The following is a 22153-nucleotide window of genomic DNA, read 5'->3' as shown; positions in this document are numbered from 1 at the left end:
AGGGGAGGGAATTCTGACACCTGCTACCACACGGATGAACCTTGAGGCCATCAAGCTAAGCGAAGCAAGCCAGTCACAAAAAGACAAGTACTGTATGATCCCACTTCTGTGAGGCACCTAGAATAGATACATTCAGAGAGACAGGAAGTAGAATGGTGGGGACGAAAAAGTTCTGGAGATGGATGGTGGGGGTAAGCTGCACAACAGTGTGAGGGTTAATGCTACTTAATGGCACTGTGTACCATTAAAATAGTTAATAAAGGGGTGCCTCGGTAGCTCAGTTGGTTGAGCATCCCACTCTTGATTTCGGCTCAGGTCATGATCTCAGGGTTCGTGGGATCGAGCCCCGTATCGAGCTCTGAGTTGACAGTGCAGAGCCTGCTTGGGATTCTCTCTCTCCCTCTCTTTCTGCCCCTCCCAATGCTCATGCACTCTCACACTCTCTCAAAATACATAAACTTAAAAAAAAAAAAAGCATTAGTAAAAAAATAGTTAATGCGGTAAAATTCGTGTTATGTATATTTTGCCATGATTAAAAATAAGACAACAAGAAGAAATCAACATTAGGCATCAATGTCACGATTGACGTTACACAGGAAGGTAGCACCCTTGGAAGTGTGAACGGACCGTCGCAGGCTGGCCTTCCTGCAGTCAGCGTGGCTTGGGAACAAGCAGACATGGGGCTCAGGGCAGGATCCCCGTGTCTTTCCCCGTTGCCACCCGTTCTTGGCCCAGCAGGATCCCCAGCTGCCACCCGTTCTTGGCCCAGTCCTCCTCCCATACTAACAGAATGACTTGGAGCTGGGCCTCCCACACTGCATCTTGGCTCAGGCCACACCTCCTGCCTGATGTCCCTTTTGCTTCCTGTGCCACCAGCATGTGCTCGTATTAACGACTTCAGGCCACATTATCATCCCTCCAGTGCACAAGGCAAAGACTTCACTGTACCCAGGAAGGACGTGCCCTGCGACGGCACCCTCCACCTTCCCCAACGCTGGCGGGCTCCCTGACACGCCCAAGCAGCTCGAGCACAGGGACCGGGTCTTACTCACCCTGGCATCCCAGCTGTTAGCTTAGCACCTGTCACGTGCTGGACGACAAATGTTTTCTGAGAGGAGATAAACATAATACTTATTGAGCACACTTATTCTGGATGCCGTTCTGAGTGGTTCACAGGCCTCACTCACCATGACAATTCCTTGAGGGAAACACTAGTGCTATCCTGGGCCAGGAGCAGCGGGAACGACTGAGGCACTCATGTTGGGTGCAAAATGTAAGGGGACACCAAACAAACTCAGGAATCGAGACAGATTTTTTTTTTTTTAAAGTAATGTCTACACCCAATGTGGGGCATGAACTCACAATCCCAAGATCGAGAGTTGCAGGCTGTACTGACTGAGCCAGTCAGGTGCCCCAAAATAGATATTTTAAAGACATATTCTGAAAAATCAAAATTAATGCAAAGTATCCAGAATGAACAGAAACTAACATCTGAGATACAGACAGATCTGGCCCTGACTTACACCATTCATTCCACTCACCTCTCCCTAATCCCAGCCCTATCCGATTCTGTCTTTATTGGAATTTTTGATACTGTGTTCAACAATTCCATTGCCAGGATTTATCTAAGTAATTAAGACTATGTGTAAAGATGCACCTACAAAGGGTTCATTGTTGTGTTGTTTATGAAAATGAAAAACTGGGGGCGCCTGGGTGGCTCAGTCGGTTGAGCATCCGACTTCAGCTCAGGTCACGATCTCGCGGTCCATGAGTTTGAGCCCCGCGTCAGGCTCTGGGCTGATGGCTCAGAGCCTGGAGCCTGCTTCTGATTCTGTGTCTCCCTCTCTCTCTGCCCCTCCCCCGTTCATGCTGTGTCTCTCTCTGTCTCAAAAATAAATAAACGTTAAAAAAAAAGAAAAGAAAAGAAAAACTGGAAAACATATTTAGTTGAACACTATGAAACTTCCAATAGTGACCATTTTTGACCCAAAAACAACCCGATTTCATATTATCCTATGCAATCTAATCTTCAGAGTCCATGAACTGTGATGGTATATATAATCTATGGAATATTCACCCATCGAAAATCTAGGCAGCCATTAAAAAATATTTGGAAGACGATGACATAGAAAGGTGTTCATGATACAGTGTTAAAAGAACCAGTTACAGGGCGCCTGGGTGGCTCAGTCGGTGGGGCGTCCGACTTCGGCTCAGGTCATGATGTCACAGCTCATGAGTTCGAGCCCCAAGTCGGGCTCTGTGCCGACAGCTCAGAGCCTGGAGCCTGCTTCGGATTCTGTGTCTCCCTCTCTCTCTCTGCCCCTAACCCACTCACATTCTGTCTCTGTCTCTCTCAAAAATAAATAAACATTAAAAAAAAAAAAAGAACCAGTTACAAAACAGCATAAAATGCATGATTCTATTTTCAAAAATCCACCAAAAAAGATCTGAATTGATTATTCACCAAGATGTTAATAATGGTACGATTTGGGGTGATTTTCATCTCCTTTTCAATTTCCTGTCTTTTGTATATTAACCATGTACTATGTCTAAAGGGAAAAAAAAGAATAATGAAGAAAAACCTCATACCTTTGGTCTCATACCTTTCTATCAAAAGACTTTTCCAATCCCTTCAGCCCTGACAGAGGGTGAGAAACACCCATTTTACTAGTCATGTCCTTTCACAGATGGAACTTCCAGGCTCTGGCTCTCAGTCCTCCTGGCCTGGGCTCCTGGCACCTGACCCTTCTTTTCCTCTGGCCCTTGCACCCTCAACACTCGGGCTTTGTTGGAGAACGTGCTGTCTCCACCACCGCCGCCTTCACTGCCAGCCCCTCCTCGGCTGATCTTCAGGTACAGAAGACACGCCTGAGCACAGAGGATTGAGAATCACTTTGCTGTCCTCCAGGCAAGTGAAAACAGCACTGCATGGGTGACAGGCTTTCTGGGGGCCTGGAGAGGGGCAGAAATCTTGCCTTCAGTCTTCTACTACCCTCCTCCATCTTTTTAAAAAAATGTTTATTGGGGTGCCTGGGTGGCTCAGTCGGTTAAGCGTCTGACTTCGGCTCAGGTCATGATCTCATGGTCCGTGAGTTCGAGCCCCGCGTCGGGCTCTGTGCTGACAGCTCAGAGCCTGGAGCTTGCTTCAGATTCTGTGTCTCCCTCTCTCTCTGACCCTCCCCTGTTCATGCTCTGTCTCTCTCTGTCTCAAAAATAAATAAACATTTAAAAAAATTAAATAAATAAATAAATGTTTATTTATTTATTTTGAGAGAGAGAGAGAGAGAGAGAGAGAGCACGTGTGGGAGGGCTGAGCCACCCAGGCAGCCCTCTTCTCCTTCTTCATGCAGCTGAGACTCATCGACTTTGGGGGACCAGCTGTTTCTTTCCTTTCCTTTTAAAATGTTTTTAGATTCAAGGTTTGTTTGGTGTTTTTTTTTTTTCAATTCCAGAAAGTACAAAGACTAGGAATCACCTGCCCTGCTACCAGAATTAACAACTTGTTAACATTTTGTCAGATTGGCTGCAAGCCTCTCTTTTCAAAAAACAACCGAAATAAAATGTTGCCAATAAAGTCAAACTCCCTGTTGGTCCCCTCCTCCGTCTCTCTCCAGGAACACTCAACTGCTCTAAGTGTGCTGTGTATCCTCTTTGGTCGGTTGTTACACTTTGAGATACACACGCACACATACACACATACATCCAGGAACAATAGGCACAACTATATTCTTCGAATTTGCACAACTGCATCCTACAGAATTGTCTGCAATCCCCCTCTAACATCATGGTTTTAAACACCATTTGTGCAGATACACATTGATCTAGTTCATTTATTTTACTACTCCCAGGTACTCCATTCCAGGTGGGTGGGCCTGATCCCTCCGCATGGAACTCTCTAGGGCGCAGGTAACACGAAGGCTTCCCTTGACCTCAGAAGTTCCGTTAATTTGGAGATCCTGAGCCAAGTGCAGGGAATCTCCCCAGCCCATACCTTTTGGTCCAGCCAAACCTCCAAACCTTGCCCCAGCCCTTTGATCTTCCCCCCAGCGCTGGCAGGTGCTGAGAGGGCCCTGCTCCTCTCCCTTGTCTGACCTGTGAATGTTTCTTGGCTTTCTCGGGTTCCCCATCCTGACTTCGAGAAATACGGGAATTAAGATCCCTCACAAAGTCTGTTTTCCCTCGTAAGCCGTCCCATCGTGAGGTGGGCGTCCTGAGAGGTTGTGCGTCTCCCCAGGCTTTGGTGCCAGGCAACCCTGGGTGAATCCTGGCTCTGTTGGCAGATAACCTGCCCTCTCTGAGTCAGGTTCCCTACCTGTAAAAGGGGGGTTGTAACACTCGGGCCACCAGCCTGCTGTGACGGATGAAGGGAAAAGTATATGAAACCCAACTGGCAGGTTTCTGGCACATGCCAGGCGGTCAAAAGTGCTTCCGCCCTTGCCGAAGCCTCCCGTTCAGACCTCCTGTCTCTTCTCAAACCAGCAGCCACAGCGGTCTCTCAAAATGTAAGTCAGACCACATCACTTCTTTGCTTGTGTGACTTCCCAGGTGAGGTCAGGAAGTCTCTGCCATATCCACCTTGGTCTCCTGGATTGCTTGCCACAGGGGGAGCCAGCCACCATACCGTGAAAACACTCAAGCAGACATGGGGAGACCCCCATACGGAGAAGAACCAAGGCCTCCTGCCTACGGCCAGCACCAGCCGGCCAGCCACAGGAGAGAGCCACCCTCGCTCCCCTGGATGACAGTGGCTGACATCTGGTTACAACCTCACTGAGAAACCCCGAGCCAGGCCACTTCCAAATACCTGACCCACAGAAACAACGGGAGAGAACAAACGATTATTGTTGTTTTCGGCCAATAGGTTTTAGGGTGATTTGATATGCAGCATTAATTAGTAACATACAAATGAACAAATGATGAGAACTTACAGTGTCATTACTAACTCATGTACTAACACTCGTATAGCACGTACTATGTGCAAGGCATGATTCTACACACTTTATGGGGATTAACTCATTTAACCTTCAGAGCAAGCAGTCATATGAATGGCTCCATTTTACATATGAGAAAACTGAGGCACGGCATGTTTCAATAACTTGCTAGTAAGGGGCAGAGCTGGAACATGAACGCTGACACTCTGGCTCCAGTGGCTATGCCCCTGGCCTCTCTCCAGCTGCGTCCTGAGCAAAGCCACAACCAGGAATGTGGCACCAAGAAGCAGGAAAGGTTCCAAAGTTCACAGAGCCCACTGTGAAGGGAGGGAAGATGGAGAGGAAAAGGAAAAGAACCAACCCTCTTCTCTTCCCTCAGACCCTCCAGGTTTCTACCCTGCTCCTTGGGTTTACAGCCCTGTCTCTTTGCTGCCAGTAGACTGGTCCCAGACCAGAGCCAACCCAACTCTACCGAGTAAGTGAAAAAGTGCCACTGAACGTTTGCACAGTGGTTTAAAGCTCTTGTCCCATCCCCTTGGTTAGGGTTCTGCTCCACCGAGATGACCAGCTTCCCCTCCGTACATCTCCTGACACAGTGCAAGCCTCCTCCCTGCTTCTTCAAAGTGGCCAACTTGTTAAAACATATCAGGTCTTGAAAGTGGCGGGGGGGAGGTGGAATTCTCAAAGAAGACAACTTCATCAGGGCAGGATCACTCTATACAAAGCCCGTGTTCTACAGTCCCAGCCCGTGCCCTTTACAGACGTGGCTAATCGATCACCTCTTTCCCGCTCAGTCTGCACACAGCTTGGGAATCCTTCTCACCACAGTGCTGCAGGCTGCCACTTCCACAGGTTCTGGGCTGCCAGTAGAGCTGAGACCTATTTATCATTCTGGCTCTAACAGGATAAAGAGGAAACACCAAAAGCAACAGACCGGAACTAATCCCTCTACTTTCCAAGGGAGTAAAAGGCTCCCTGCATCTACAGCTCCTGCCCCTCCTACCCCTCCTACCCCAAAACCCATTTTCATCACAGCGAGAGCTTAGAAGGGACTTTGAAAAGAGAAGAGGCTGCAAGAAAACATTGACCTTGGTTTTAATGATGGTGTGAGGACAAAGGCCCACGCTGGGAGGTGTCCCATGCCCGTAGACGATGGTGCGTTCGTTAGGAACCAACGCCTCAGCAGCAGCTGGACTGGAGAGGACTTACCCCAAAGTCAAGGTAAACTGGGAATGTAGCCATATTCTTTACTTTATATAAAACCTTCTGCCTACAACCTTGTAGCCCTTTGGAGAGGGGTCACGAACACACATAAGGACCAGCACAGCCCAAAGAAATGGAATGCAAGCCACATAAGGAATTTCCAAATTTCTAGTAGCCACATTCAAAAAGTAAAAAGAAACAGGCAAAATTAATTTCAGTAATGTATTTTATTAAGCCCAGTACGTCCAAGTATTACCATTTCAAAACACAGTCAATATTTTCAAATATTTGTGAGATATTTTCATTGTTTTTCTCTTGTACTAAGTCTTTGAAATGCAGTGTGCATTTTACATTTACAGCACGCTTCAATTTAGACACGAAATTTTCACCAGAAATACCTGATTTGTATTGAGACTTCATAAAGCTTACAGCTGAAAACGCAGATTCCACACACAGAGTGTTCTTTTAAACACTCCCAACAGTTTACCGAGAGTTGCAATGAGTGTCTGCTTTTAAATTTCAATCAGTTAAATTGAAACTAAACGAAAAGCCCAGCTCCTCCTGTTGCACTGGCCACACTTCAAGCGCTCGTGGCACGTGTGGCTGGTGGCCACGTATCGGTCACTGCCCGTCTGGACCTTGCAGGGCTCTCCCTGGGCCGTGGGCCGGTGCCATCCTCCACCAGAGCCCCTGTGATGACGCTCAGGGTACCTGTTGGCCCGGCTCTTCAGAACTGTCACCTCACAACCGGTTTCTCTCTCTGACCAGGCCCAGGCCCTTTCTAACCCTCTCTGCGTGGTTTGCCCCCGACTTGGTCAAGTCAGCCTTCAGCTCACCCGGGCTCCGTGCTTTGCAGTTCTCGGGCCAGCCCACCCAGGCATGGTTCAGGGACCCTGCTGGACTGGAAGGGCTGAGTGAGTGATGCTTCATACTCTGCTATGCAGACAAACCCCCCAAAAAAACCAAAAAACAAAAAAACAAGGGTTGGCAACATTGGGGAGCACCCAGGGGCAAGACATTTTCTCTCCATGTTTTGGGAGAAGGCCCCTGCCATTTTCGTGCCCCCACAAGGTGGCACCAAGGCTATAATAACACATTACCATGGGCAGCTTCTGCTCTCTACCTGGCAAATGCCTTTTGGCTGATGCCTCCAAAAAGCCCTCCATCACCTTCCCTGATCCATGCAGTGTGTGTTCTCTGTCCCTTGATTCCCTTTCTCCCTCTCGCCTCGGGTTGGTGAACTATCTGGGGGCTGTGGCTCATTCCTATTAATTCACTCCTCCAAGGCACCCACACCACCGCAGACATCACTAACCGATCACTCTGTTCTGTCTCCGGAGCCTCAGGCAGGGTTCTTCTACCTCAAGCCCTGGGATAATGCCCCCCACCTCCCCCACTCCCCTCAGCCTCTTCCAGTCCCACCCCCCAGTGAGGAATTTCACATGGAGGGGGAAAGATTTGGCTTCTAAGCCAAGAATCTGGTCACAGACTTGTGAGACGCCAGAAGCTACCCCCCCACCCCCGCCCCCAAACTGACTGCATTCTTGGCAACACGGGTCCCCTCTGGCTGTGGCCTCCCGGGGCCAGACCCCCGTGAAATGAAAGGCCTTGAAATGTCAGAAGTACTCCCCAACAGTTGGTTGAAAGAAGCTAAAAGCCAGGGCTGCTGTGAGAAGATAAAGGGATGAAAATGTGAACTCTGAAAAGCAGCATCTAAAAGGGCATGACTGACAGCGGTCTGGAATTGAGCGCGTGTGACCTGAACCACAAAGAGAGAGCAGCGGCAGCTTTCCGGGGACACACGAGGCCATGTGGTCCCCGTCACTGGGGCACGGGCGAGCCAGCTGAACAGCAGTGGGCACGGTCTCAGGCAGGCCCCGGCACAGCCATCTTGCTCCTGAAGGCAGCCCCTTTCATCCACTGCCTGCCTGAAAAAAAGCTGTGCAGGGTCCTCCATCCTGCCAGGCCTCCGGTGCCCACCTCCCACCTCCGTGCCTGGGGGGAAGGGCCTGGATGCTTCTGCCTTCGGGGCTCTGTTGTACAGAAGGGGAACCTGCCGACTGAGGGCGGAAAGGGAACCGCTTGCACAGAAGGACAAGACTTCCAAGTTCCTGCATTGCCAGAAGACTTCCTTTCCAGAGTCCCAAATGCACCTGAGGAGGACGCGATGAACCCGGCAACAACAAAGGGGGACTTGATCAGGGACCACCGTATAGAGGAATTCTCCTTCCCACACAGAACTCTCTCTCTGGAGGCAGAGCCCTCCCCCACTCTGCTTCCCTCCAGTATTTCAACAAGGGCCCCATTATCTTTTGTCTTTTAAATCTCTTCAGGCACCAGCACCCTCCATTCCCCCTCACATAAGACACACACACACAGACACAAACACACACACACAAGTACCTCACTGATCTCACATTATAAAGAAATGAAGCGTTCCAGCTGAAGAGTATCTTAGGTTTACCTCTTTAAGAATCAACACTTCCTATTACATTTGATCATATTTCTGGAAAACGTTCTGAACTGACTGACGGTCCGCTGACGTACCAAGCCCGTACACTGAATGTAATTTATCACTTCCTGATGACTCAGGGACATGTTTCTGAGCCCTCTTCACCATGGCCCACAGGCCTAACGATCTGGACTTTCACCTCGGGTCACTCTTACCCTTGCTGAGTCTGCCCCAGCCAAGCGCACCGGGCACACGCCCTGTGGACATTGTGCCCTGGGCCTTGGCTGTCTGGAACAGTCTCCCCCAGATGCCTGTCTGGTTCACCCTTTCCATTCACAGGCAGCTCAAACGCCATTTAATCGGAGAGGCCTTTCCTGGCCCCCCTTCTCTCATCTTTCTGTCCCCTCTTGTGGCTTTATTTGATTTTCATGGGACTCGCCCCCACCTAATGCACTGTGTATTTATCTGTTTGTGGTCTGTCTCTCCCACTAGGATGCATGGTCCTCAAGAGCAGGGCTTTTAACCTGTTCTGTGATCTCCGGGGCCGGGAACAGTCCGGGCACATAGTAAGCGCTCAGGAAATAACTGTCAAGCGAAGGAACAAATGATGCCATCAGCACTGAGGACCAGTGTGTGCTTGTTGGGGGAGGGGGTTGCTCCAATCTCCCACGCCCCTTCCTGGTTGGTCCTTTGCTGCCAACTGTCACCTCTCAGTGCAGTGGCAGACTCCTAGCAATTCTCTCATCCTGCTGCTTCTAATCTGCTGTATTTGTAACCCAGGAAAAGCGGAAGGTTGTGGGAGAAGGCCAACCTCCCGAACTCCTTAAACTGATGTTTTATCACCAACAATGATCATTTCCAGGCTGCGGCCTCAGGGCAATTCCACGTCTGTCTTCGGAGTCACGTCCAAGGGCGCTTGACTATTAATTCTCTGCTCAGGGCTCTCTGTGGCTTCCTTCTGATTTTCCCAGATTGTTGAGATGTCTGAAGTCCACCCACTGGACACTCCTACATAGGTGTCTGTGAGCATCCCCAGACACGCTCACAAATACCTCAGACTTCCGATTTAGCAGAAGGAGAGCCGTGTAGCTCCGTCCGACAGTGTTTTAAGAGAAGAGAACGGGGGGCGGGGGGGGGGGGGGTAGGTCCGGTTTATTCGTTGTGAGAAGTTAAAGGTTTCACACTCTTTTGCACACAAGTGGTCTGGGTTTTTGTACACCTCAGCCCCCAGCCTTACTCTCCTTCATCTAAGCACCATCAGACCTTGAGCCCTGGCTTGGGGCCACCTCGCTGGTGCAGAAGTGGGTCAACAAAGTCAAAGATGGTTTCAGTTGGGAGGCACCTCGGAGATGCTATAGTTCAACCCTCATCCGACAGATGAGGAACTAAGGCTCGGAGAGCGCAAGTGACTCGCCCGAGAAAACACAGCCCCTCGGGGGCAGGGCTAGATGCGGGTCGCTTGGTTTTCATTCTACATCCTCTCCCCATCGCCTCACACCTTGATCCCTGGCAGCCAACATCTGTCTCCATCCTGGGCCACTCTGTCCTGCTCAGTCCTGGCCCTGCTAAGGCCCATAATGGCAAGTCTCACACTCAGCATGTTAAGAGATGCCACCCACCTTTGAGCTCGGCAACAATGTTGTGCCTGATGTACCCTGAGCCACACCTTGCTTCATGGAATGGCAGGAAAGAGGCACCCGTGCCCTTGAGCTACACTTGAAGCTCTTCCTGATGGGTCCAGGAAAGTAGAAAGGCTACATCTGAGGCACTCTTGCCCTAGTGTCTCCCCAAAGGTGGCCTGAGCCTTATCCTGCCTAAGAAGTATAACCGAAAAGTTTCTTCCATTTGCTCCTCTGTTTCAAAATACCCCAGCCTGCCACGCCTACGTGTTCTGATATGTTCACAGAAGTCCTCCGGGGTGGCCTCACTGTCTCTAGGCAGATACTGTTACAGGGTGTAGCTGAAATTCAGGGTGTGGGGGACACAGGCAGGCCTGGGCTTCAGGCAGGCAGGAAACCTTGGTGGGGGCCTCTTTCTGAGGAGCAGAAAAGACACTACAGAGGAGCGTTTCCTACTCGGCAGCTTTGCCTCTGACCAGCCTTGGCACCCTCTCCCTCCCGGCTTGGCGGCTTCAAAGGAACAGGGAGGGGACAACACAGCGGCAGTTATGGGTCCTTTAGTCATCCTCCTCCTTGGCCTCCGTGTGCTCAGCCAGCCCTGCTTCCCAGGGCGCCAGGTCTCTTGTGGCGCACTAATTGGAGCCTATTTCGAACCCGGTTACGGAACTGCCTGACATCTTAGGAGACAGGCTAGACAACAAGCCTTTTCTCACCCCCTCACAACTGCCGCGGGAAGGAAGCGCTGACCAGTTGAAGAGGGGTGTGGTCAGCCTTTGGACTATTCCAATGATGGACGGGTCAGTGACAAAGTCTTCCTTCTTCTCTCCCCCTGCAACTTCTACCCACTGGCCCCAGTTCTATTCCTTGATACGCTTGTGTCTCGTGCCTTTTCTGTTGGCTCAACGCTAAGCACTGATGGGAGATTCAGAAGTGCGAGACATGCTTAAGATGTTTACTTTCATTGAGGGGTCCACAGTGATTTTATTCAGCCCCTGAATACTTTTTAAAATAATTATCCTGATGGGCTTTGTTATTATAATGTTAATAGATGTTTATTATAAAAAATGTAGAAAAAGCCAAAAGACAGATGGGGGGATTACTCATACTCCTACTTGCCTACCGCTAACATTTTGTTCTATATGGTTTTTGCATTCTTCCCCCAACAAATATTTAAGGAGTAAACACAGTGCATGGTGCTGACCTAGGTGCTCCTGGAAAGACACACCGATGGATGCATCAGACTTGAATCTTGCCCTAAAGATGCTTCAGGGGAAAGAAGATACAGCATGAGCCTCAGAAGCAGAAACACCTAGGGTTTGGTGGTTTGTTTTTTTTTTTAGGTTTATGTTTATTTATTTATTTTTGAGAGAGCATGAGGGAGGGGCAGAGAGAGAGGGAGAGAGAGAATCCCAAGGAGGCTCCCCGCTGTCAGCACAGAGCCCGATGCGGGGCTTGAACTCACGAACTGTGAGATCATGACCTGAGCCGAAATCAAGACTCAGAAGCTTAACTGAATGAGCCACACAGGCACCCCTAGAAACACCTAGGTTTTTTTTTTTTAATTTTTAAACATTTTTTATTTATTTTTGAGAGAGAGAGAGACAGCATGAGCAGGGGAAGGGCACAGAGAGAGAGAGAGAGAGAGAGGAAGACACAGAATCTGAAGCAAGCTCCGGGCCCTGAAGTGTCAGTACAGGGCCCAACACAGGGCTTGAACCCACGAACCATGAGATCATGACCTGAGCCGAAGTCAGATGCTTAATTAACCAACTGAGCCGCCCAGGTGCCCCTAGAAACACCTAATTTTAAAGGCACTTCATAGTTGCCTGATCATCGGTAAGTAAGCCTCAGTTTACTCATATGTTAAGTGGACCTGATAACAGCACCCACTTATTAGGTTGTTGAGGGGAGTCAGAAAAGTTAAAGTTTGGGAGACATCTAACACAGTGTCAAAGTGTCCAATGAATGGAGCGTCTAGAAATATCATACGGAGGTAAGGGGCATTACAGAGGCCAGTCGGGTACAGATCGAAGACCACAAGTGTCTGTTTAGAGGAGAGAGATCAAGCCCCTGGAAACTGTTTCCAGAGCTAGTCGCACACCATCTGCGAGTGTACCAAATTGTCTGATTCAGTGAATGGAACCGCTGCCCAAGTGTGATCATCATTGACATCATCTGCTCCCCGCTCCTTTCAGAAGCCCTCGGTTTCCTGTCTACTTAGCCTCCTTGTGTCTTTGCCCTCCGGTCACAGGGAAGGTTTCAGGTCTCCTCCAGAAGCCGACAGGGGATAAATCTTCAATCTTCTAACTGTAATGAACTGCTCGGATACAGGCTCACCTCTAACCCCAGGGCGGTTTCCTCCATTACTGCAAGACAGTTCCCTGGGCAATTCAGCCCTGCCTTGCCTATCAGTGCCCCTCCATGTCTACTTAAATGGCATTTCCAGACCTCAGGGCTTCGTCTGCTCACAGAGCTGATAAACCACCAGAGAAGGAAGCCAGGCCCGATGCCTGGAGCAGCCAGTGGGGGCACTACTGATACCACACAGAAACATAGGGCCCACGAGGAGAGTGAGCAGCCCCCTACTACAAATCCTGGGACCTCAGGCCTCCCAGGGAGGTGACCCTTGGGCTGTCAGGCCCTTACCAGTCTTGGTGCCTCTATGCTGTCCCCAAGTCCTATGAGCAGGTCTCAACATGACCCAGGATGGGACCCCCGGGGCAGGAAACCAGGCCCTTCCAATCTGAACATTTTGGCAAAGGGAATTGTGGGTATTTGTGCATCTCCCTCCTCAACCTCTTCCTTGTGTGTGGCACCTAGATGAATGAAATATAAAATCCTTTTCTGTGATTTAGGCAAACCGTATTCCCAAAGTTCCAAAATGCACACATTATAAATAAAATATAAACTCCTCCAGATCTGACTGAAGCCTCTGCTCTCAGGGAACGGCACCAGAATGGCCATCATATGTGTCCCCTCCCGCTAGGTAAGCAGGGATCCCTGCGAGGCCTCAGGGTTACCGCGGGACCTCCTCCGGACAGGGGCATGTCCGTCCACAAGCAAGAAACCTCACAACACGCATCAGGAAAATTCCCTTAAAGCCATTCATCTGCTTCTAGAAATGAGGCTCTCATCAGCTTATCCAAGGATCAACAAACCTTACGAATCATTTAACCCCAATTTAACAGAAAATAATCAAGGTCCAGAGGTAGAAGGACTTTGTCCACGGTCATCAGCAGTATTCCAAGCATAGGATGAGAAACTCCAGTTTAAGAAAACTCTTGCCTAAAACTTCCAGGGTTCCAAACAGGACATGTCGCAAATGAGTACCCCTACCCTGAAAATATTCATAACGGACAGCCTTTAAAAAGTATGTCTGTAAAGTGACATTCCGTGAAACACCTTAGCATCCTACCCAGGCTTCTTGGAGAACTGGCATATGGAACACCTAGGTGCCAAGTCAATCACAAACGTTCTTCCTGACCGTGAGGTCTGAAGACTGAAGGCCAGCCGTGTCTGCTCCACCACCTGCTTTTCAGCCGCTGCCCAATGCCAGCCTGCATCAATGCAGATTCGAGTGGATTTCCTCAAATCCACTGCCTTGCCCATAAAACACAGCATGAAGAAATCACAAACCCAGCCACATCGCAAGCAGCCACTGAGGGATGGAGTCGGTATCTCCCTATAGTTTTACACATTCCATTACCAATTTTTCACATCACAATTTGTGACACATGGGCTGACAGCAGGACAGAATATTAAAAATCAGGACCTCCTGGAGAAATCCGGGCCATACGGTTGCCATGCCGACACCCCACAATGCCAAACAGCGCCTCCAAGGTCCAGAAACAACTTGGCTGGCTTCGAATAGCCCGGGCGTTGTAAAGGCAGAACTACCCCCTGGCCCAGGCTGTTATGCAGACCCTCCCTTTCCCAGCTCTGCTCTCTGTTCCCCAGGGGAGTGATGATGACGTTTGTCTGAATTTTCTCAGCCTCTGTCGGCAGGGCTGGCCACATCATCCGCTAAGAATTTGAAAATCCACATGCAGCATCCTGGCCCAAGTACACAGAGACATGTTTTGGAATGGCAGAAAGACCTGTGAGAGGTTCACCACAGTGTTTGGGGGGGGGGGGGGTGGTGGAGAGTAATCCTCAGCTGCACCTGCCCCTTTCAGGCTGGACATAGGGTTCATAGACGAACACGCATTCCCCCATCTCCTTAGGTATAGTCAGATTGGAGCTCGGGACAAAATATTGGCGGGGGGGGGGGGGGGGGGGTGTGTGAGGCTTGGCTGCTCCCAGAGATGGGCAGAAATCCTGCTTGATTTGCCTAACAAGTACTTAAATCTTGCTGTGTGCATCGATGCTGGGATGTAAGAAGCTTCCAGCATAGTCCCTGCATGATGGCATATATGACTAAGAACCCCCCTGGAGTGAAACAGCTTGGAAGGTAGGAAGAAAATGCAAGGCTGTGTCCAGGGAGGTGTGTGACTGGGGGACCAAGGCCTACGAAACGGACACCCAGGGTTAAAATGTAAGAGCAGAGAGGTAGCTGGCCATGCCTGTAGGTGGCCAGAGAACTGTCTGTGGCTCACTCCCGGGAAATCCCCATTCTCCCTCTCTTCTTGCACCCCTACTCCCTGGATCCCTGGGATCTACCTGATAACCCTTCACGCTTGAAACTTAGCTTCCAGTTCACTGCCCTTTCCTAATCTGCAGCAAAACAAACCCCAAGAGAACAAGGAGGGGGCCAGCGGGGATATTCACTGGAGCCCCCCATGACCTCCAATTTCCACCCCTCAAAACAAGTGCCATGTGCCCCCAGCAGAGCCCGGCACACCATTCCAGGGCTCTCAGTCTGAGCGGCCTTCCCGGCTGATCTCAGAAGGCAAGGAGGAGTGGGGAGAGGTCCAAGAGCAAGGTCAGGATTCTGAAGTGGAGACAAAGGTGAGAAGACCCAGCCTCAGGCTCTATTCCAGCAGCAGGTTCTTCCCTTCGGTTCCCCCTCCTCTCCCTTCTTCCCTCCTCCTCCCCCTGCCAAGTCAGACCCTCCCCCCCCTCCAGCTCAGACCCTCCTCCCAACACACCACCATAGGGAAGGACAGAACATCCGGCCAGCCTGCTTCTCCCCTGGTGCTCCAAGCCCACCTACCCTGAGACCAGGGCTGGCCCTCCCCGGGTGTGAGAACGGGGCAGCTTATGTGGGTCAGTGCTGTGCAAACTCCCTGCAGGTCTGGGGCCACTACGATTTGTTCACTTCCCACTCCAGCCTGTCAGTCTGCCCAGATCCCAACACTCTGGGGTCTTTACACTGGAGGCTTTATCCTCATCAGCCTTTCGGCCCAAACATCCTCAAGTCCTTCGGAAACAGTTCTCAGTGACAGGGACCCTCAGCCTAGAAGGGAACCCTCCACCTAATCAGACTCACCCCCAGAGAGTTCAACCCGACAGGGATCTGGGAATTGAGGGCGGGGGCTGGAAAACCCATAAACCCCAAGGTCTCCTCAGGCAAAGCTGGGAATATGGTTCCTTTGCAGGAGATTTTTACTTCTTCCCGGGTGGGTAACAAGACACGGCATCTGGGGCAGGATGGGAATATGAGAACACTTCCACACTAACACCCGCCTCCACCATATTCCTGGGGCTCAGCTGCCTTTGCACAAATATCCCAGATTCTAGTCCACGCAAGCCTTCGCCCTCCTGAACCTGCACCTCCCGGAGGAGTTCCACACCCCTCCCTCCCCAGGCCCAGATATTTCTCATCAGAAAGTCCACCCACCCTCAGCCCCGCACTTTGCTCTCCCTCCCCCGGCTCCTCTTCTGGCCAAGCTGCCCCAGCCCAGCCGCTCGTCCCGGGGGTCGTCCAAGTCTCTCGCCCGCCACCGGCCCGGTCGGAAGAACGCGGCCCGCCCGACGGAGCCTCTCCGCGGGTCCCAGAGCCTCCCGCCTCAACAGGTGCCCCTGCCACACCGAGCTGTCACCCGGGGCCCGGGCGGAGGCGGCGACAGGCACGCCCCCTGCAGGGCGGCGGGGGCTCCGCACGCCTTAGCCTAAGTCCCCCGAGCGCCTAGGGCCCCGACAGCGCCGCGGAGGCCCCCGCCGTGCTCCGCCACCTTTGTTTCCCTGCTCGCTCTGATGTCGCGGGGCTGACCTAGAGAGAGGGGCTCTTCCAGCCCTAGAGCACACGCTGCCAGCAAACGCATCGTGATGGACCCTCGTGTTGGGGTGAGGGGCGCGTACAGAGACCTTTCCCGGACCCTGAGAACGCCGCGGGTGTTAGTGGGGAGTCCTCCGTGCCAAAGAAGCAAGTTTCAAGTTGATCCGTTGTTGAAAAGAGGGCGCAAAGCCCCCTGCGCCCCTAGATACCCTGCCTTACCCAGCGCCCCCACCCCACGTCCTTTGCCCCCAGGAGACTGGAGAGGGGGTGCGCACGGCCACCTACGCGCTCAGCCACACGAGGTTCCCGCTGCCGGCTCTCTGCGAGCACGGTCCAGTCGCCTTTCTGGGGCGGGCGAGGTGCGGACAGCCCCCGACCCCTGGCCCCCGGCTCCGGCGGCGCAGTGCCGAGACAGCCACGTTCCCAGTCGCGCGCGCACACCGGGCCCACCAAACTTGCAGCACTTTCTCCCAGCCCCCACCCGCTGTCACCCTCCCTCCATCCGTGCGCCCCGGCCCCGCTGGCCCGACAGAGGTTGCCATAACAACGGGCAGGAATGCTCCAACAGATACAAAGCCGGCAGGGCGCGGCGGGCACGCCGCCCCCGGCCCCGCGCCCTCTGCAGCCGCGCGGGGCTAAGGACGCGCGCCGCGGCTCCCCGGCCGGTCGCCCGGCGCGCAGGGCGTACTCACAATGAGCGGGATGGTGCGGTCCTCGCGGAGCTGCTCTGGCCTCCCTCCGGCCCTCTGAGCGCCCCGGCCGCCGGAGGATGCTGCGTGGGCTCGGTTGTCCTGCCATAAGTAGTAGAAAGTGCCCAGGATCCAGGCTACGGTCAGGATGGCGATGGCATTGGCGCGGATCTTCCTCATGGTGGGCGGGCGGGCGCCCCGAGTGGGGGGCCCGGCCGGCTTGCTCTCGGGGCCGGGGTGAGGGCGCTCGCAGCCCCAGCTGTTTGTTTTCGCTCGCGCCTGGCTGCTCAGTCCTGCAGAGCAGAAAAGGGAGAGAGGTGGGGGGTGGGGGGTGATAGGGAGAGACAGGAGCGCGGAGCGATCCTCACGGTCCTAATGCCCTTCAGCCCCGAGCGCGCGCGTCCCCCGGGCGCCCATTCATTGGCGCGCAGAGCCCGCCCCGCGCTCCAGTCCCCGCCGGCTGCCCCGGCCGCGGCGCACCGGCAGGGGAGCGCGGCGGGTGCGAAGCGGCGCAAGAGCGAGGCCCGGCGAGCCAGACGCCCGCGGTGGAATGGCGACGGGCCAGAGACAGACTCCGCTCCCACCGCTCAGCGCCCGAGCGCCCGGCGGCTGCCCCCGCGCGGCCCTGGTCGGTCCCGCCTACCTCCACCCACCCCCCGCCCGAGCGGCCCTGAGTCACCGGCTGGAGATGCGCGACCCCGGCCCGGGCCCGCGCCGCGAAGCTGCGGTTCTGGGCTGCGCTCCGAACTGCGCTCTGGCGCGGGGCTTAAGGTGTGTTCGGCGAGGCCTTGGGAAGGGATGGCTGGGCGGGAGGAGAGTGGAGTTTGCACGGGAATCCTCCGCAGCCTGGGATTCCGAGCCGCGCGAGGGCCGGCCCCGAGGAGGGATTGGAAGCTGGTGCGCTTGACATTCGAGGAGAGCGAAGGGGACTCGACTCTGCTTCACAGCCAGCGAAAGAGGAATGGGGGTACAACCCCTCCACATCTTCCATTGGCCTGGGGCTCCTAGCTTTCATAAGGCTTCCCTCCAGACCTTCCCCTGTCCCCTGGGCAACCGTGAGATATCATTTACCACTATTTCACCAGGAAGAAAGGAGGCCAGAGAGGCTGGAAGATTGGCCAGAGGCCACGCGACTAATTAGTGGTCAGAGCCCAGTCTAGAAGCCGTCTCTCCGTTTGCACTTTCCACGAAGTGCAAACACCGTGGTGAGACACGGACACAGACATCACTGAGATTTTGCCCCAGGCCTGGAGGCATGGAGAATCCCGGGTGGAATGCTCTTGTCCTCCAGAACAGAAGGAAAGGTGGGCTAGCAGATCAGCACAGTGTCGGGCACAGAGCAGACTCGCAGTGAATAGATGTTGCCTAAATCAAGCAGGGATCACGGAGGAAGAAATATTGTATTCCAAGGGGGGTCTTAGAGAAGGCTTTTCATAGAAGTTGGATAAACTTTTGAATAAATTCTGAAGAGGGAGGGCAGGGGGAGGGCAGGGCGAGGTATTAGATTCATGAACAGCCAGAGCAAAGGTCCAAAGGATGGCAGTCCTTGATGCATTCAAGGACAAGAGCTGCTTGGTATTGCTGGGGCCAGGATGCTGGAAAGGGCCTGGTGGGAGTCAACTTTGGGCAGGCTGAGCGCTTGAATGCCACGGTCAGAGTTAGCAGGGGGTTTAGTTCTTGCCGATGCTACTGGACACTGGCTCCCACATAGGGTCCTGACCCACTTAAGGTCCTGGCCTCTAAATGAAGCTGCCTTAGGAAAGGGGAGGTCAGACAGCTCATGCCTTCCCCCAACCACCCCCCATCAGCACCACTCATTTTCCCCTGTTTCTCCAGTGTGCGGGACTGAACCCTGCATGTAATAGATGCTTAGTGCATTTCTGTTGGAATGAAGTAAAATGAAGAAAGAAAACCCTAATTAGTTTTTTGATGCAGAAAGATCATCGTTGTGACTGCAGTGCCCGCCTCCTGACTCAGAAAACTAACCACGAGGACACATACACAAGTCCAAAAATGGCCCTACCAAGAATATGACCCTGGAAAGAGAATGTACAAAGAGAGTCCCACAAAGAGTAGCAGGGAGTCTGAGGCCCAAGCCATGCAGCAGTCAGGGACAACAGGAGGTGGGTGTGAAGGGGCCACTGGCCCTGGAGCAGTGGGCCAGCCTTGCTGTCAGGTGTCTCTCACCTGGGGAGTTTAATTAGGTTGCAGTAGGGGCCAGGATCCATTTCCACAGATAATGCCATAGCATTATCCACTGCCAAGCCCTAGCCTGGTTTCCACGGGAGCCATGGGGTTGACCCGGTAGTCATGTCCTCTGTGGGAAGCCAGGAAAAGTTTGTTGCTTAAGGGTCAGGCCCACGGGCATCTCCAAACAACAAGAAAACATAAGGAAACTGCCCTTCTGGTGTCTCCACTTCCACACAGGCTCTCAGGTCAACCAGGTGGAAAGACTTGGGCAATGGCCCTCTGCTGCCATAGGCTGCCTCCCTCAGCCCAGCCTGGCCTATGCATGTCTAGTTGCCTTTGGTCTTGAGAAAACCAGGTGAGAGGATGTGGGATCCAAAGACCTCGCACCAACCCCTAGTGAGAAGCTCCAAACTCACGCCTAGGCCTGGGGAATGAAGCTAGAACCCAGAATCAGGCGGATGAGGTTTCTGATGGCTCTAGAAGGAGGGCTGTATGAGGAGAGGGAGCCAAGGAGGATGCAGAATTTGGCAGGATTTCTACATGTCTCACCTCTTCCTCTCCAGGGGTCAGTGGTGAGGATGCTACACCTCTGAAGCAATTGTCACTTGTAGCTCTGTCCCAAAAAGAAGGCTGTTTCCCTGCCCCCCGCCCCCGCTCCACCCACCACCAGGAAAACCCCATAGAGACATCGCCTCTCTGGATGATGTTAGACTTCAGAGCCAGCCCTTCCTTAGATGAACATAATAAACTTCCCACGGTGGTGGGGCGGGTGGGGTGGGGGATAGGGAGGCGGGTCACGACCATGCTCATTTGGCCAACAGAAATTTGACATAGGCGGAGGCTAAGTGATGGGCCGGAAGCCACAGCACAGTGGGAAGAGCCGGGAGCTAGCACCTGTCACCTCAGCTACAGCCCGTGGTCTTTCTTCCAGATCTGGATCCTAAATAGGTGCGGGCCGAGGCTTAGCCCTCCATGAGATGGATTTCAGTGTTCAGAGATAAGAGTAAGCATTGTTTCCTCTCTGGTCCTAGGAGTGGATTCCAGCAGAACCCTAGGATCAAAGCAACGCCTAAGAGACTTGGTGTTGCCCAACAGGCACTGAACTTGGAAAACAAGAGTGATAATGATAGCTGCAGTTCACTGGGTACCCACCAGGTGCCGGCCCCTCACACACGTGATCTCTGGAGCACTCACAACCCGCATGCCAGGACTTGGTGACACTCTCGATTGCCAAAGGGCCATACAGCAGGTAAGAGGTGGGGCTGGGTTTGAGTCCATTCTCCATGCTACTGCCTGGGTCCCAGTACAGGGCTTCTGAGCACACTGGGCAGTCTGTAGGGTGGTCAGAAGTTCTGTACGCAGGGACCTTACTTCCCCACTGGGGCCTCCATTTTCTCCTCTGGAAAAGGAGGCGTGCGGGGAGATGACCTCTGAGGTCCCTCTAACTGTGCCCTTTTTGGACTTCTGGTTCCTTGGACAGTTTCTCCCTTGTGGCATTACTCTCCGGCATGGTCCCCATCTCTTTGAAAGCGGGCAAAGCCAGCACTCAGGTAAGCTGGGAGAGCCGTGTGCCCCTGGAGCTCCCAGAAGCCCCAGGGAACTCTGCCCATGTACATTTGATGTCAGGGTGGATAACAGAGGGGGGGAAAGGGAGTAGAGTTCCGGTGAGAGCCTAGCTCTGGAGTCGGACAACCTGCAATCAAATGCCGGTTCTGTCACATATTAGGAGAGTGGCTTAGGCAAACTCTTACCCCAGCCCACCGCCCCCCCCCCCCACCTTAGGCACTGCTGCTGGCTGCTGGGGCGAGGGGCTCGTGCAGGAGATTGCTCAGCAGGGCTACGAAGAACAGACCCCAGAGAGGCCGAACAACGATGACCGTCCTGCCCCACCAGTGCGTGCCTGCCCACCCCTTCCGAGCCTGTGCTGAGCGGCCTGGAGAGGCCGAGTGCAGGGCCCCAGCTGCGTCCATTCTCGCCAGCCTACCCAGTATCCTTGAGAGTCAGTGGGCTTAGAAGCCTCTTGCCCTGTCTGCAGCTGCAGCGGGGACTCAGACGGTGGGCGAGGGAGACTGGTTAGACCCCCGTTTCTGCTCTAAGCAGGAAAGGAGGCAGAGACAGGGGACAGAACGTGTGTGACCACGCAACAGGCACGGTGCCGAAGCCCGATCGCAGAAAACTCACAATGACCCCACGAGGAAGGCGGGACCCTCTTCAGGCCGGTGCCTTCGGAGGTCACCCAGCAATCAGTGGCACATGTGCTCCCCACTGCCAGCTGGCCACACTCAAGGCACCGCTGTACCTGAGGGAATGTTATTTCTAAGTCTCCATAAACCATCAAGGAGAGGACCCGGCTGTTTGAGAGGAACTCCATCATCATTCTCCTGTTTGGCTTTTCACTGTGTTTTCTGCCACTGGACCGTAAGCTGCATGAGGGCAGGAGTCCTCGTCCTGTTCACCATGGTCTCCCCAGCCCTTAGAACAGCGCTTGGCACGTAGCCGCACGTACACGCTCATTAAGTACGGGTTGATGGGAGGGAAGGACGTAGTAGCTGGATGCAGCCTGCAGTTCTCTCTTGAGTCCGGCACCTGAGAGACGATGCAGGACTAGAGCCCAGAGAAAGGAAGCGACTTGGCTGGGGTCAGTGCGGGCCAGCGGAGTGAGTAACCTGGGCTGCCCAACAGGGCTTCCTCAGGAGTGCTGCCCCACCCTGCAATCATGGTGACGGGGGCCGAACGCTGCTGCGCCGGGATGGAAGGGTGAGAGGTCCTCTGTGGTTCCATCAGAAGCTGGGAGGAGTGACCCTGGTTCTGGGGGTTAACTGCAGGAACTCCAAATATTATTACTGATCATGGAATGAGCCAGCTGTTGCATTTGGGAATAATAAGATTGCAGAGGCTGAGGGCTAATTAGA

The 22153-nt window shown here is 53.2% G+C and overlaps 2 protein-coding genes across 4 annotated transcripts in view; one reads left to right on the top strand and one right to left on the bottom strand.

Moving 5' to 3' along the window:
* GALNT16 (polypeptide N-acetylgalactosaminyltransferase 16) overlaps nucleotides 1-17749 on the bottom strand; it is a 94136-nt gene extending 76387 nt beyond the window's left edge. Inside the window, exons 1-2 of the mRNA XM_060620147.3 lie at nucleotides 17731-17749; nucleotides 17055-17344 (exon numbers count right to left, since the gene is read on the bottom strand). Of these exons, the coding sequence (XP_060476130.1) occupies nucleotides 17055-17231 (177 nt within the window). The 5' untranslated portion in view covers nucleotides 17232-17344; nucleotides 17731-17749. The remainder of the gene's footprint in view (nucleotides 1-17054; nucleotides 17345-17730) is intronic.
* Nucleotides 17750-21589, top strand: LOC132670041 (uncharacterized). 3 transcript variants are annotated; one of them, XM_078448093.2, is made up of 7 exons: nucleotides 17849-18355; nucleotides 18987-19174; nucleotides 19479-19596; nucleotides 20063-20189; nucleotides 20273-20490; nucleotides 20722-20791; nucleotides 21024-21589. In XM_078448093.2, exons 5-7 carry the CDS (start codon nucleotides 20365-20367, stop codon nucleotides 21167-21169), a joined length of 342 nt encoding a protein of 113 aa, XP_078304219.1. In that variant the 5' UTR covers nucleotides 17849-18355; nucleotides 18987-19174; nucleotides 19479-19596; nucleotides 20063-20189; nucleotides 20273-20364; the 3' UTR covers nucleotides 21170-21589. The 3 variants fall into 3 exon arrangements, with proteins under 3 accessions (XP_078304221.1, XP_078304219.1, XP_078304220.1); XM_078448094.2 differs by lacking the exons at nucleotides 19479-19596; nucleotides 20063-20189; XM_078448095.2 differs by lacking the exons at nucleotides 17849-18355; nucleotides 18987-19174; nucleotides 19479-19596; nucleotides 20063-20189 and adding an exon at nucleotides 17750-17822.
* Nucleotides 21590-22153: the final 564 nt, after the last annotated feature.

This window comes from Panthera onca, chromosome B3 (assembly GCF_046562875.1).
Source record: "Panthera onca isolate mPanOnc1 chromosome B3, mPanOnc1 haplotype 2, whole genome shotgun sequence".
In the NCBI taxonomy this organism is placed as follows: domain Eukaryota; kingdom Metazoa; phylum Chordata; class Mammalia; order Carnivora; family Felidae; genus Panthera; species Panthera onca.
This window is presented reverse-complemented; position numbering and strand designations above follow the sequence as displayed.

Excerpts from the sequence above, each read along its gene's own strand:
- LOC132670041 (XM_078448095.2), top strand. The coding sequence starts at position 20,365 with ATGATAGCTGCAGTTCACTGGGTACCCACCAGGTGCCGGCCCCTCACA. Across the intron at positions 20,491-20,721 it reads GCCAAAGGGCCATACAGCAG|TTTCTCCCTTGTGGCATTAC; the intron begins GTAAGAGGTGGG and ends TTCCTTGGACAG. Across the intron at positions 20,792-21,023 it reads CGGGCAAAGCCAGCACTCAG|GCACTGCTGCTGGCTGCTGG; the intron begins GTAAGCTGGGAG and ends CCCCCACCTTAG.